Here is a 15,146-nt window from a genome sequence, read left to right on the forward strand (position 1 = left end):
GGGCTTAGCTTCCTGTTACTGCTTTAGTTAAGCCACTTTGAAGATGACCATAGACATTGACAATTGCAAGAAGCTTGTCCTAACTCCTAAGAACTGCCTAGATTGCTATACAATGACTCTCTGAACCAAGGTTCGTATTGATACGTATTGGCCGATACGTATCGTTCCGGAACCCTTCCGATACACCCCTACAATGGGTGTATCGGGGGTCTGACTGATTCAGGGTGTGGAGAAGGCCTAAACCGGCTCCCCTGAACCAGTTGCAAAAAAAATAAAAAATAAAACACTAAAAAGCTGTATGGATTCGCCCCATACGCCCATACCAATATATCGGTATTTTGAACCTTGCTCTGAACTGCTTATAAGCTTGTTTGGTGAACCCTAAAAAACTGTAATCCACATCATAAAAACCCTCCTGATGGGATTTCCTAAAACCAAAAAAAAAAAAAGGTAAATTTGAGTTCACAATTCAGGTCAGTGTGAAGGGGGAGAGTGGGGGGATAAATACATTTTATGAATTCTGAGGTGGAGTGAACTGTAAAAAGGCCAAAAAAAAAATGTAAACATGCGGAGAGAACGGCATCCAGCTATGCATCAGTGTGGTAACCAAAAAACTTGTCCCGTTTACAGCATGCTATCAGGGTCGGTGCAGACACACATCCACAGGAAGTGGCTTTTCTAGTCCCTCAACAGTATCTTAAGAACCAGTACAACATCTCTCTTCTATAATAATGAGTTCCTATAGAAAAAAGATATCATCTTATAGAACTCCAGCTTTTGTCTTTTTGGAAAAGTAAGTAAACCACCATTACTCACACACTTGGACAAAAAGTGGACAAGTTTTAACTGTCTAATACTCTAATTTTCAAACAACCATCAGCATCCAGACCAGTATTTTAGCTCTAATTAGGAAAACATCTAGTCCTAAAGTCCTCTTGAGAATGTTCTAGATTAAGAATGTACAACTTCAATACTAAGCAATTATTACCTATTTCAGTCGCATGAACTAAATTTACATTGGAGAAGAACATGGATTAAAAAAAAAAACATTTTTTTCTGAGTGTTCTGTCAGTCAGAACTTCTAATGGAAGTCTTATGAAGCAATACTTAATAAATGATGTATGAAAAAAAATTCAACAAAACCAGACAGGAAAATTATAACTTGATTGCCTCTAGGAATTTTCTTCGTTGTTCTTGTTTTTGCCTCTAAGCATGTCACTGAAACTTCCCCTCATGATCCTCCTGAATCTTGTGTCCTCTTGTGGAGGTTGTTGTACGGGTTTTGGAGGTTCAACTGGCTCTGGTAATTCTGCACTCTCCTTCTTGCCCAGCAGCCCACCTTCACCAAAGAAACTGCTCACTGACGATGCAATACCAAGATGGGCACCCATGACCTTACTAATAGCTTCAAAAGTTCCACCTGCTCTTTCCTTGAGTATAATTTCTAGGGCTTCTTTGTGTGCTGGATCAAGTGAATCTGGATCTTTTAGCAAATTCTGTATGGAAGGTAGGAGGAAATCCCGAACACTGGTTGTAGGCAGATCTATTGGAAGAATGAATTTAACTTAATCACAAACCACCTCAACCGGATTAAAGTAAATGGCACTACAGACATGCATGAATTGCAGTTTTTACTTATTATCATTATAACAGTATAATAATTATACTAATAATCAATTTTGTTATCGTTAAAGGTAAATCAACAATAATACATGATAAAATCCTTGAATTCTGTCACCATCCAGTTAGTTTTCTATTCAACCTATGAAACAAAACTCAGCAACATTAACATCACCTGATCCTCTAAATATGCCAACTATCCTGATATTGCTCCATTCTAGCATATAAAAGAATCTGAAAACCACCAAGGTGCCAACCAGCTGGTTGGTAAGGTCTCCTGCTGGTCATAGCGGAGACTTGGGATTGATCCCGCCTGCACCTGGATTGGGGGATGGGATACCCCCCGTTGTGTAGTCCTTTGAAAGAAATCAAGAAAAAAAAAAGAATCTGACAACCAACTTATTCACTGGACCCATATCACTTAAAACAACATTCAACATAATAATCAAAGAAAAAAGAAAGAGAGCACTATTCTTGTGAGAAGCAAACCTGTAGCATCTAGGGCACGTATTGATTCACAAAATGCATTGGCTCTCTCCCGGCGGCGCATCACATCACTTCTAGGTGTTGGTGCACTTGTTAGTTCGAAAATCTTAGACAAAAGATGTATACCATGTTAAAGAAATAAATGTCAGAACTATAAAATAAAAAATTACAAACCAAAATCCAAATAGTGAGATTAGTATTGTTAGTGGTGTTAGTGAAGGGGTATTTTGGTCTTTGCACTTGTTGAGAATGTTGATGTGTACTGTTATGTTAGTTCAAGTGCCTCTTATTTAAATAAGGGCACTTAAGTCTTTTCCAATAAATTAATAATATAATAACAGGTCTGGCCGAATCTAGGGATAACTTTTTCTCTAATTCGAACCAGACCTTCTCTCTTTTCTCTCTTCTTCTTTCCTCTCCTACTTCTACTTCTTGCTGTTCACTTTACTTTACAGTCAACGAACAAGACAGAATTCTAGGGTAGGTCGAACTTCAACATGGTATCAGAGCCACATTGAACAAATCAGACTTGCTAGAATTCTGTCTTCTGCGCATTCGAACTAGGGTTTCTCAACTGTGAATTGGAGCCTAGGAAAAGGGCTGAAAAGGAGTGATCGCCCTCTTCCCTTGGAGGTTCCTATGCCTCCGATTGTGTCGTTGGTGATTGGTTGCTGTGGTTTCTAAGCCCTAATTAGGGCTGGTACGTGTGGTGCAATGGTGTCTCAGTCCTTCGTGTGGTTGGCCTTCAGGCGATGAGGTAAAGTTTCTTTTTATGCATATTTTCTGTTATGGAATACATGAGAGGTGTAGTACAGTTCGTATGATGGGTTTTCAGATTGCAATATGCTAGGGTTTATTCTGGTTTGTGTGTATCGAAGGGCAATAATGTCTACTTAATGGTGAAACTTCCGATAGCTGTGGATTAGGGTTTGTGGTGTTACAAGTGTGGTTTTCAGCATTTAATATTGCTGAAATTAGTGTGCAGACTTCGGTGAGTAGGGTTTGTGGTGTTGCAGTTTTCAGCATTTAATATTGCTGAAATCAGGGTGCAGATTTCGGTGAGTAGGGTTTGTGGTGTTGCAGTTCTCAGCATTTATTACTGTTGAAATCAGTGTGCAGATTTCGGTGAAGTGTGCAGTGTGTAGTGCTCAGAATTCAGTGATAAGGGAGTTCGGCAATGGCAGATAACAGTGATAGTAAACCTAGTGTCATGATATCTACTGACTACCTGAATGTCCAAATGACCTCCATTAAACTGAATGGAGAGAACTATGTCCCTTGGGCCAAGTCTGTAGAGGTTTTTCTGAAGGCGAAGAAGAAAGTGAAGCACATAAGAGAGGAGAAACCCCCCGCTAATTCTCAGGAGTATGAAGACTGGAAACAGGAAGATGCACAGATCATCACATGGTTGTGGAACAGTATGGAACCCAGAATCAATGTGAACTTCATGTTTCTTGACACAGCCAAAGAGGTGTGGGATCATGCTAAGAAACTGTATTCAGGTCAGGATAATACCACTAGGGTATATCAACTGTATCATAAATACTTCAATCTGCAACAGGGAAATCAGAGCCTTGAGGAGTACTATGCCAGTGTGAGAAATATCCATAATGAGTTAAACGTCTATCATCTTCTCACTTCTGATGTCAAAGTTCAACAGCAACAGCGAGAGCAGCTTGATGTGACACGGTTTCTGGTGGGGCTGAAGTCTGAGTATGAACCAGTACGAGCCCAGATACTAGGGGGATCATCTCTTCCATCTTTAGAGGAGGTGTTTGCTCGTCTTCGGAGGGCTTCCATTGGATCTATGGATTCTAATGTCTCAAATAAATCAGCATTTGCAGTATCGAGAGGTCGAGGTGGCAGAAGTGGGGCTCGAGGAGCCCAGCCTGGCAGGAGTGGTAGTGGTGGACCTACACATACCCGTGGTGGTGGTCGTACTGGAGGCAGAGATTCAGGGGGAGCTCGTGGTAGAGGACGTGGCTCGGGTCCACGGAAGTGTACTCACTGTGGTTTGGATGGACATACTATTAACTACTGCTATGACTTACATGGTCCTCCCTCGACGTGGGCCAACCATGCCATGACTAGTGACACTAGTTTCAGCTCTAGACAGGAGAACCGGGCAGCTGATCCGAATGCCTTCTACTCCCTCAGATGGTCCAGGCAAGGAGATGGTGAGTGTTCCTCGGGATGAGTATGAAAGGTTTGTTCAATCCAAGTCACAGCAGAACACAACTACCTTTGCACACTCAGGTATGGCTTGTTTGGCATCCACACCCAACCCCTGGATTATTGACTCTGGAGCCTCCGATCACATGACGGGAACTCCAGGTGTGTTTTCATCTCTCACCCATTGCTCAACATCACAATCTGTTACCCTTGCTAATGGCTCCACATCATCTATCTGTGGTGTTGGTAATGTTGACCTAGACCCTGTATCCCTATCCTCTGTTTTATTTGTACCTAAGCTTCCATTTAATCTTATGTCTGTTAGTAAGCTAACCAAGTCTCTTAAGTGCTCCATCACATTTTACCCCTCTATGTGTGTTTTTCAGGATCTCAAGACGGGGATGAAGATTGGTGGAGGGCATGAAGCCGGTGGACTGTATTATCTTGATGGTGGTGGAAGAACGTCAATGGCCCTTCAGTCATCCATTTCTCCTCTCCAGTGGCATTGTAGATTTGGTCATCCTTCGCTGAAAGTGTTGCAGTCCTTAGTCCCTTCATTGAGTCAACTTTCTGTTTTAGATTGTGAGTCATGTCAATTTGGGAAACACCATCGTGTTCCCTTTCGTTCTAGGGTCGATAACCGTGTGTCGAGTCTTTTTTCTTTAATTCATTCAGATGTGTGGGGTCCTTATAAAGTGATGTCATATAATGGATACAGATATTTTGTTATTTTTGTTGATGACTGTTCAAGAATGACATGGCTCTATTTAATGAAAGAAAGAAGTGAATTATTTGCCATCTTCCAGAAATTTTATGCTTAGATCCGCAATCAATTTGGCGTTCACATCAAAATTTTCCGTTCTAATAATGGTCGTGAATACTTGTCTTCATCTTTTCAAGAATACTTGGACCAACATGGCATTATACACCAAACTTCATGTGCCTACACTCTGCAACAAAATGGGGTTGCTGAGAGAAAGAACCGACATCTTGTAGAAACGGCACGCTCCCTCATGCACCACATGAATGTTCCTAAAACCTTTTGGAGTGATGCAATGCTCACCTCTTGCTTCTTAATTAATCGGATGCCCACATCTATTCTTGATGGTCGTTCTCCTTTTAGTGTCTTATTCCCCAACATGTCTCCGTTTCCGCTTCCTCCTCGGGTATTTGGGTGTGTCTGCTTCGTTCATAATCTGGGTCCCGGGACTGACAAGTTAGATGCACGTTCCCTGAAGTGTATCTTCCTTGGCTATTCCCAAACTCAGAAAGGGTACAAGTGTTATCATCCCAGTTCTCGTCGTTCCTTGGTATGTGCTGATGTTACATTCTTCGAGTTTACTCCGTTCTTCATGGGGTCCGGTGATGCTGCTTCCTCCACATCACCACCTCCTCTTCCTCTTCCTGTGGCTGATCCACCTCCTCTGGTTCTAGTCATGCCTACGTCCTTGCCTCCGGTGCCACCGTCTGTTGACCGTCCACCCATCCGTCACGTGTATACACATCGCCCGCGTGTACCGGCTGCAGCTCCTCCGACTTCATCACCGTCAACAGATCCAGCTCCAGCTCCGACACCAGCTTCCGACCTAGATCTTCCTATTGCCTTCCGGAAAGGTAAACGTACCTGCACCCTTCACCCTATTTCCAATTTTGTTTCACTTACTCACCTCTCCGCCTCCCATCGCCAGTTCATCTCTTTGTTATCCTCCGTGGTTGTTCCTAAGGATGTCCAGGAAGCCCTTACCTCTCTAGAGTGGTGCCGTGCTATGGAAGAAGATTTCTCTGCTCTGCATCATAATCACACTTGGGACCTCACCGCTCTTCCTCCTGGGAAGTAGGCTGTCGGTTGTAAGTGGGTGTATAGTGTTAAGTACTTGCCAGATGGTCGTGTTGAGCGCCTGAAGGCGCGGCTGGTTGCCAATGGGTACTCCCAAACCTATGGCATTGACTACACAGAGACATTCTCCCCGGTTGCTAAGATAGGGTCAGTTCGTGTCGTCATCTCCCTTGCAGCTATGTATGATTGGCCTCTACATCAGCTGGATATCAAAAATGCCTTTTTGCATGGTGATTTGCTCGAGGAGGTCTACATGGAGCAACCACCAGGGTTTGTTGCTTAGGGGGAGGATGGTAAGGTATGCAGACTTAAGAAGGCTATATATGAACTTAAACAGTCCCCTCGAGCATGGTTTGGTAGGTTCAGTGAGGTGGTCAAGAAGTTTGGTATGAAACAGTGCCAAGTTGATCATTCTGTCTTCAGTCTTGACTCTTCGGCAGGTAAAATAATATTGGTGGTGTATGTGGATGATATCGTTGTGACTGGGAATGATAAAATGGGCATTGACAGATTGAAGGCATTCCTACAGGAACACTTTCAGACAAAGGACCTTGGCAAGTTGAAATACTTTTTGGGCATAGAGGTAGCAAGATCTAAGCATGGCATTAATTTGTGTCAGAGGAAATATGTGCTTGATTTACTGGAAGAAACAGGGTTGTTGGGTACTAAACCGACTAAGACACCTATGGAAACAAATACGAGGCTGAGCAGTGATATAGGTGAAGTATTTGAAGACCCTGGCAGATACCGACGACTTGTAGGCAAACTAAACTATCTAACCATTACTCGGCCAGATATTTCATTTGCGGTTAGTGTGGTGAGTCAGTTCATGCAAAAACCGTTGGTCCCACATTGGAATGCAGTGCTAAGGATTGTGAGGTATCTGAAAGGAGCTCCTGGTCATGGTTTGCTGTACAGGAGTGGTGGAAAACTGGTAGTAGAAGGATACACTGATGCTGATTGGGCAGGTTCTATGTCTGATAGACGATCTACCACAGGCTATTGCACCTTTCTGAGGGGTAACCTGGTAACGTGGAAAAGTAAGAAGCAAACAGTTGTGGCAAGAAGCAGTGCAGAAGCAGAATATAGGGCCATGGCACATACTGCTTGTGAATTAGTGTGGCTAAGGAACCTTCTACAGGAGATAGGATATGACATCAGTACTCCAATGAAGCTCTATTGTGACAATCAGGTAGCGGTTCATATCTCTTCCAATCCGGTGTTTCATGAAAGAACCAAGCACATCGAAGTTGACTGTCATTTTGTGAGAGAGAAGGTGCTGAATGGAGTGATAGAAACTGCATATGTTAGTACGGGAAACCAATGGGCAGACTTGTTTACAAAGGTTTGAGTCGGGGGAGAGTGGACTACATATGTAACAAGCTGGGATTATATGATATATACTCACCAGCTTGAGGGGGAGTGTTAGTGGTGTTAGTGAAGGGGTATTTTGGTCTTTGCACTTGTTGAGAATGTTGATGTGTACTGTTATGTTAGTTCGAGTGCCTCTTATTTAAATAAGGACACTTAAGTCTTTTCCAATAAGTTAATAATATAATAACAGGTCTGGCCGAATCTAGGGATAACTTTTTCTCTAATTCAAACCAGACCTTCTCTCTTTTCTCTCTTCTTCTTTCCTCTCCTACTTCTACTTCTTGCTGTTCACTTTACTTTACAGTCAACGAACAAGACAGAATTCTAGGGCAGGTCGAACTTCAACAAGTATCAAATGTCTGATGACAAAATAATATTAATAGTTCTGATAATTATTTCATTAGAAGGTTGAGGATATAATCTCGCAGCCTGTCTGTAGTATGTGGTACTGCAACCACTAATGCATGGATCACAGCAATGGTAGCTTCATGGGATCCATCTTCAAGAAAAGCATCCATCTGAACTCGTATCTTATCAATTATCTGAATGATGACAAGCCTGTTTAGTCATAATGCGTATGGAATTGCTCATATAAGATTTGAAATGCCAAATCAAGGACCAAGAATTTGTACCATGTCACTTTTAAAATGTTGCGCTACAGCTCCAAAAGCATCTATGCTTGCATATTTTACATTTAGATTTTGATCAGAGCCCAGGGTGACAAGGGCAGGTAAAACATGCGTAGAAGCCATTTTCACATCAATAGACGGAACCTATTCAGGAAAGAAACCAAAATAATTAGAAATGTATAATAAAATGTATTAAAAAACTTTATCGGATGGTAGTGCATACAAGGACTTTCAATAGATTGGCAGCACTGATCTTCATATTTGCATTGGTGCTGACAACCATCTCCCACAGAATATTGAAGATGATTCCATGGTGTTCTTCAAATGTGCTGCATGACGAGAGAACTTGTCAGCCAAGGTACCAAAAACAGCACATAAGCCTCATGTTCAAGAAACCCTCTTTCAGTGTGCCTTGAACAACAACTTTATCAAGTATTCACAAGCTGGATATAGAATACCAACCAGAGGAAGCGGACAGCATCAATGATCTCAGTAGTACGATTTGTCATGGAACCCTCTTTCAGTGTGCCTTGAACCAACAACTTTCTCAAGTATTCAGATAATTGTTCATGCCTACTGGAGGCACCAAGAATACCGGCCAAGAGAATTGGTAGAACACACACTATAGCAAGTCTCTCAGCCACAGCAGTTTTAGGTTGTAAACCTGCAATTAAGCAAACAAATATAAGACCATATGATAAGTGCCGAAATCTCTACATACATTTAGAATGCTTTACCTCTGATTCTTGACTGGATAGCAGAGGGGAAATATGTCAAATCATAAGTATCCCCAACTGCGACTAAGAAAACAGGAAGGATTACGTGTGTTGAATACTGATCCCCGAAGTATTCTGATACAGCCAACAGGTACTGAATAGAAATATGTAAGTCAGCAATAGCTGTATGAATGGATTTGTCTCCAACATAGACTTGAGAAAAATAATGAAATCAAGGGATGTCGACGAACGGACTCCAAAGATGGAGTTTCTTACCTTTGTGATTCTATTTCTTAAGTTGTCTTCCTTTTGAGGTAATAGACAGGCAAGTTGAATCAAGCCATGGAAACAGTCAACATGCATCCAATCAAATGCTGGCCATTCCATGTGACCCCTAAACAAGACAGTTAAAATCACTCAAACGCACACAATGGAGTAGAAAGACCATCGAAACATCTACTGGAACGTATCTCAAGATAAAAAGGTTTTGTTCCACCAAGAACAGAAATATGAGAAATAGAAGAGTTCTGTGAAAGTTAGCACACCCTGCATACAACTCAAGCACGGAGATGGAAAAGAATGCTCCTTGAGGATCAGAAGCAAGAGAACCATTAACAGAAGGAAATGGACATGACTCAATTGCTTTCTGGTGCACAAACGGAAGCAGATCAGTCAACATGCGGAGTAAGACATCAATATTCCATCTCTCTCGTTCACCTAATACACGTAAATGCGACTCCATGGAACCTTCAACCCCCGAAAGTGGTGGACACCGCTGAAAAATTAGAAAATGAGTATATCAGAAAGCAGGTATGGAATAATTTCCAGTCCCTAAGTAGCCAATCGTTTCGTTCAAGTCAAGCATACCTGAGCAGAGCCCAGGATATGACAAAGTAGAAGTCGTAAAATATGATCCAATTTGTTTCCCCAGCTTATAACTGCAGGTACTAATTCTTTGAGCGAAGTCTCAACTACCACTCCAGAGGGGTCACAGACCAGCTGGAACATCAACTCCTCAACCTATTCAACAAACAAAAAGAAATTTTGGGTAAACTTTCTTGTTTTGGATGTTGTCACCATGTTATGATTAGGGAAAAAGCCTCTAAGCCATTCCCAGAATCATATGCTTTCAACCTTTCTAGAGCTTACATTGCAGCCAATTCTGTCAAGTCAGTTTTCTGCTCCATGATTGCCTCTGAGCATATGTAGTGAGGCTGACCTTGAAATATTTGTCCATATTTGGAAAGAGTGGAAGCAGCAATGCGAGGTTATGAGCAGCAGCTTCTCGGACAACAGTTGCAGAATCCTCAACCAGTTGTTGCACAATGGACAGAATCAGAGAATCACGAATCTCAGGTCGAACAAATTCTGCAAGCTCTCCACATGATTGAGCAACAAGCAGCCTACGCTCCTCATACATGTGATTAATCTACAGTCAAGAAATCCCATGTATTAAACAACAATCCTTAAGCTTAAAAGGATGATATCAGCTAATTAAGTGGTTCTCTGCAGAATAATGATTAAAGCTCACTTGTTCCCAACACTGTGGAAGCAATTCTGATTCAGTTCTCATCTCTCCCACATTCTTAGCTAAACTGACACATGCCTGAAATAAAATCAGGATAAGATTCAGTATCATATCTATATTGTAGAGATGTCTGAAGTTTGTAGTTTCATGGCCCAAAAAATAAAAGAATGCCGACCAATAATTAGAGCATTTCAGGTTAACTTACAGCCATTATAATCCTTCTTTGTTGTTCATCTGGTCGCTTAATTAAATTGAACAATAAATGTGTCAGGGAGTCCCTTGTGCTACTATCTGGATGGCGCTCAATCGCACACATCATTAGGGGAAGAAGCTCCTGCCATATATATAGCACATGACCTTAGAATATTAACCTTTCATTGAAAAACTATGGACATAGCAGTAAAAGAAATAAAGCATTCAGTATCAAACCTCACGATGGTTGATCAATACATACGGAACAATTTTAGGCAAGGCATCAGAAAGGATTTGAATGGTTTCCAAACCCTGTCAAAGGAAAACATTTATTTTAGATATTGTAAGGTAACATTGACCATTTGTAAAGTTTATAAATTTTTTGGAGGAAGATATCAATGCCATTAATAACTTGCCATCTTTACTGTAGTGGGTTCACTCATTTGATTCTCTGATTCAACAACTCTTGCAGCAACTTCTTGTGAGTGTGCAGTGTCATGCTTGTAGATAGTCTTGTCATTTTCAACTGTACCATCACCATTTGAAGAGCTAAATGGCGGCTCTTTTAACATTTCAATAGGCTTAGCCACATTTCCTACAAGGGTCTCAGTTTTCTGATGTTCACTATCTTCAACATTTGAGGTACTGGGTGCCAAGCCTGCAGGACAAGGCAATATAGTTTTATCTTCATGTATCTCAACAACCTTTTCTTCTGTCTGTGTATTCTCTTTTATGCAAACAACAGACTCAAGATTGCTTGAAACCGAGTTCTTTGCCTTCAAACTTTCTATTTCCATTTGCAAAGATTTTATTTCTGCCTTATAATTTTCCAAGGACTGAGATTGTGAAGAATCAATATCTCCAGTTACCCAACCTCTACCAGATCGAGACCCTTCTATGTGCATTTTCAATGATGTAATTTCAGCTCTACAGTCATTGAGTTCCTTCCTTTGAAGCTCTAGTGATTGTTTTAAACTATGTACCTGAAGAATAAGAAATTATCAAACAATTGTTTGCATAGAAATCAAAACTAAAATTATTCTGCAATTAAAAAAAGTGAAATGACCAAGAACTACCAATATCTCCCTCTCCTTCAGATCCTTATGGACAGCTTCTAAGGACTTTGTTAATGCCATTTTCTGACCTTCAGCCACATCCTTGTTTCTCAGCAAGGATTCTTTTTCCTGATTCAGCCTCTCATTTGCTTTAAGTAGAGACTCATTTTCCCGAAGAAGGGAGATTTTCTCCTGCATGACAGGCACATTCATCATTTTTGCAGTCTATACAAACAGCATGCTACCTAAAACTCCAAACTTAATAAAGGCAGGAAGTATGCTGAACATTGATAAACTATGAGGAATTGAACCCATCCAATTTTTTCATAGACCTTACATAAGTATATGATCAAGAAGAAAGAAGTAGAACATAAAAATCAGGCTCCAACAATTCTGAAGTACCAAAAGTTTAATGAGTGTTATTTTACATAAATTTTGTTGGTGAAATAAGTTGCAAAGTTTATTATCCCTATTTATCTTTCTAAGACCCATAAAGAAATTCAGTCATTCATGCCCAGATCAAACAGGTCCAGCTTGATTATCAATTCACCTATAACAAAGTCCAAGACAGGGGAATTACAAAAATTGGTAAAAATATCTCTTTTCCAGTATTGTTGCAAGCGACAAAATATATGATTTGATCACTGTCTCTTCTGGTTTAAGGAAACCAAATCCATCAATAATCTCTTTATGCAGATGAAACCGGTAAGGGGATATGGTCCTAGCTTTTATCTATCATGAACTTGGTTTCCACTTCCCTTTGCATATTTTTGGCTCCTCTTGCAAGTGCAACCAGACCTACTGGTACTTTTTGCTAAGAATAGCAAGCTCATTTGGTAGATGATTGTCCACAGATCTTTGGGAGCATTTGGGGGAGAAAGAGGGCATTCTAGTCCAAGTCAACCCCCATCCACTAATTCCTGTAGAAAGTGCATTGCAATATGTTTCTATAATGGAAGTGCATATATAACATACTTGCACATACTCGTACATATAAAAAAAATACTTTTAGAATACAATTTCAAATTTGATGACAAGATACAACACTACTGTCATAGAGGGTGTTTGCCAAATCTTTCTAAGTAGATCTTTTGACAGCCCAGCAGACCGAATGATGTACTGAGTTTTTGGGGTCTTGCCTTTAAAGATCAAGATTGTTTGGTAAGTATTGTTATCTTGAGAGCTGTACTTGAAGTAGAGAAGAGGAGAAGAACACCACTGATATGCTGTGAATGTCGAACTGAATAGCTCAGTCGACAGTACTATTATTTATATTATGATGAAGTACAATGATACAGGAAGTTACTGGAATGCCCCTGATTAGTGATGGGACACCCAGACAACTTAAAACATTAAACAGAATTAGGCCCACTAACATAGGCCTACTACAGGACAACTTAAACTTAAGTATAGGCTAATAAGAACTTTTATCAGCCGAATACTCATACATACAAAGACTTCAATCCAACACTCCCCCTCAAGCTAAGCATGGATATCAATCATGTTTAGCTTGCCAAGCATGTCCCTAAACTTTGCTGTTGCCAGCCCTTTAGTCAATACATCTGCAATTTGCATCTCAGATGGAGTATAAGGCACACAGAGTTCACCCGAGACAATTCTTTCTCTAACAAAGTGCCGATCAATCTCAATATGTTTTGTCCCGTCATGCTGCACGAGATTGTTGGCAATGTTGATGGCAGCTTTGTTGTCACAATACAGCCTGAGAGGACCTTCAGCCTTAATGCCAAGTTCATTAAGAAGAGTTCTGAGCCATAAGAGTTCAGCAATCCCGTGAGCCATAGCTCAATATTCTACTTCTGCACTTGATCTAGCCACTACATTCTGCTTCTTACTGTGCCATGTGACCAGGTTTCCTCCCACAAATGTACAGTAACCCGAGGTTGACTTCCTGTCTCCAACAGACCTAGCCCAATCTGCATCAGTGTAGGCTTCAATTTCAATTCTATTGTTTTTCCTGAAGAGAATTCCCTTCCCTGGACAAGTCTTCAAGTACCTGAGAATCCTTTCAACTGCTTTCATATGAGGGATCTTTGGAGAGTGCATAAATTGACTGACAACATGCACAGCATAAGCAATATCTGGCCGAGTGAGGGATAAGTATATCAACTTCCCTACCAATTTTTGGTATCTCTCTCTATCACAATAGTCCTCCCCTACTGATTCCTGCAGGCCATGATTCTGTTCTATTGGAGTATCTGCTGGCCTGCACCCCATCATGCCTGTTTCCTCTAGGAGGTCAAGAACATACTTCCGCTGATATATGTAGATTCCCTCTCTTGACCGAGCAACTTCAATCCCAAGAAAATATCTCAAATGACCCAAATCATTGATCTCAAATTCCGAAGCTAGAAACTCCTTCAGTCTTTTTATCTCTTCCAAGTCATTCCCGGTAATTACCATATTATCCACATAAACAATGAATGCAGTAAGTTTGCTATCCTGTCTCCTTATGAACAAGGTATGGTCTGCACCACTCTGAGTGTACCCCACTTTCTTCATGGCCCCACAAAGCCTCTCAAACCATGCACGGGGAGATTGCTTCAACCCATATAATGCTTTCCTCAGTTTGCACACCTTTCTACCAAAATCATAACCTGGTGGAGGTTCCATAAATACCTCTTCATGAAGGTCACCATTTAAGAAGGCATTCTTCACATCCAGCTGATGAAGTTCCCATGAAAAATTTGCTGCTAGTGACAAAAGAACCCGAATTGTGTTGAGCTTTGCTACTGGGGCAAAGGTTTCTTTGTAGTCAATCCCTTCTTTTTGAGTAAACCCCTTTGCCACAAGTCTGGCCTTGTACCTCTCAATAGACCCGTCCTCCCTGTGCTTTATAGTAAACACCCACTTGCACCCAACAGTGCTCTTCCCCTCTGACAGATCCACTAATTCCCAAGTTCTTGCTTTCATTAGGGCTGTCATCTCTTCATTCATAGCTTCTTTCCACCTTGGATCAGACACAGCCTCTGAGTACCTAGAAGGAACACGCACAGAGGAAAGAGCATACACAAAGGAGTGATAGGCAGGAGATAAATGTGAGTAAGAAACAAAATCAGCAATGGGGTGTCGAGTGGTGCAAGAGCGAATAGGCTTACGGAGAGCAATAGGAAGATCCAAATCAGAAGTATGTGAGTTGGAATTACCTTGGATTGTAGAGACAGATTGATCCGAGTCCAACTGGTTACTGTCATGAGATTGAGGGCCCCTTTTTCTTCTGTTGTATGTAAGTATCTCTTTCTGTTGCCTACTGGAGCCTTCAGGAACATCTGCAGCATTAGGAGAGGTAACTGGCACAGTGGGAGCCTCACTGGGTTGACCTGGAATGCCACAACAAGGAGTAGGAGGAGAGGATGGAAGACCCAAGGTAGATAAGGGAACAAAAAAAGAGAGAGAATGAGAATCCTCTTCCATCCTACTAGTTTCCCCCTGAAGAGGATTCTGAGAAGACTGAAAATAGGGTTGAGACTCAAAGAAGACCACATCTCTGGTGACATACTTTCTCTTGGAGACAGGGTC

The 15,146-nt window shown here is 41.2% G+C and overlaps 1 protein-coding gene across 1 annotated transcript in view; it reads right to left on the minus strand.

Moving 5' to 3' along the window:
- Positions 1-960: 960 nt before the first annotated feature.
- The window catches only part of LOC104613297 (HEAT repeat-containing protein), a 41,043-nt gene continuing 26,857 nt past the window's right edge, over positions 961-15,146 (minus strand). Inside the window, 16 exon segments of the mRNA XM_088903299.1 lie at positions 961-1,543; positions 2,110-2,224; positions 7,906-8,031; positions 8,122-8,262; positions 8,342-8,447; positions 8,581-8,790; positions 8,792-8,988; positions 9,111-9,228; positions 9,380-9,609; positions 9,702-9,854; positions 10,054-10,263; positions 10,366-10,440; positions 10,568-10,696; positions 10,792-10,866; positions 10,971-11,537; positions 11,631-11,801. Of these exon segments, the coding sequence (XP_088759425.1) occupies positions 1,173-1,543; positions 2,110-2,224; positions 7,906-8,031; positions 8,122-8,262; positions 8,342-8,447; positions 8,581-8,790; positions 8,792-8,988; positions 9,111-9,228; positions 9,380-9,609; positions 9,702-9,854; positions 10,054-10,263; positions 10,366-10,440; positions 10,568-10,696; positions 10,792-10,866; positions 10,971-11,537; positions 11,631-11,801 (2,994 nt within the window). The 3' untranslated portion in view covers positions 961-1,172.

This window comes from Nelumbo nucifera, chromosome 4 (assembly GCF_055504915.1).
Source record: "Nelumbo nucifera cultivar China Antique chromosome 4, China Antique-T2T, whole genome shotgun sequence".
In the NCBI taxonomy this organism is placed as follows: Eukaryota; Viridiplantae; Streptophyta; class Magnoliopsida; order Proteales; family Nelumbonaceae; genus Nelumbo; species Nelumbo nucifera.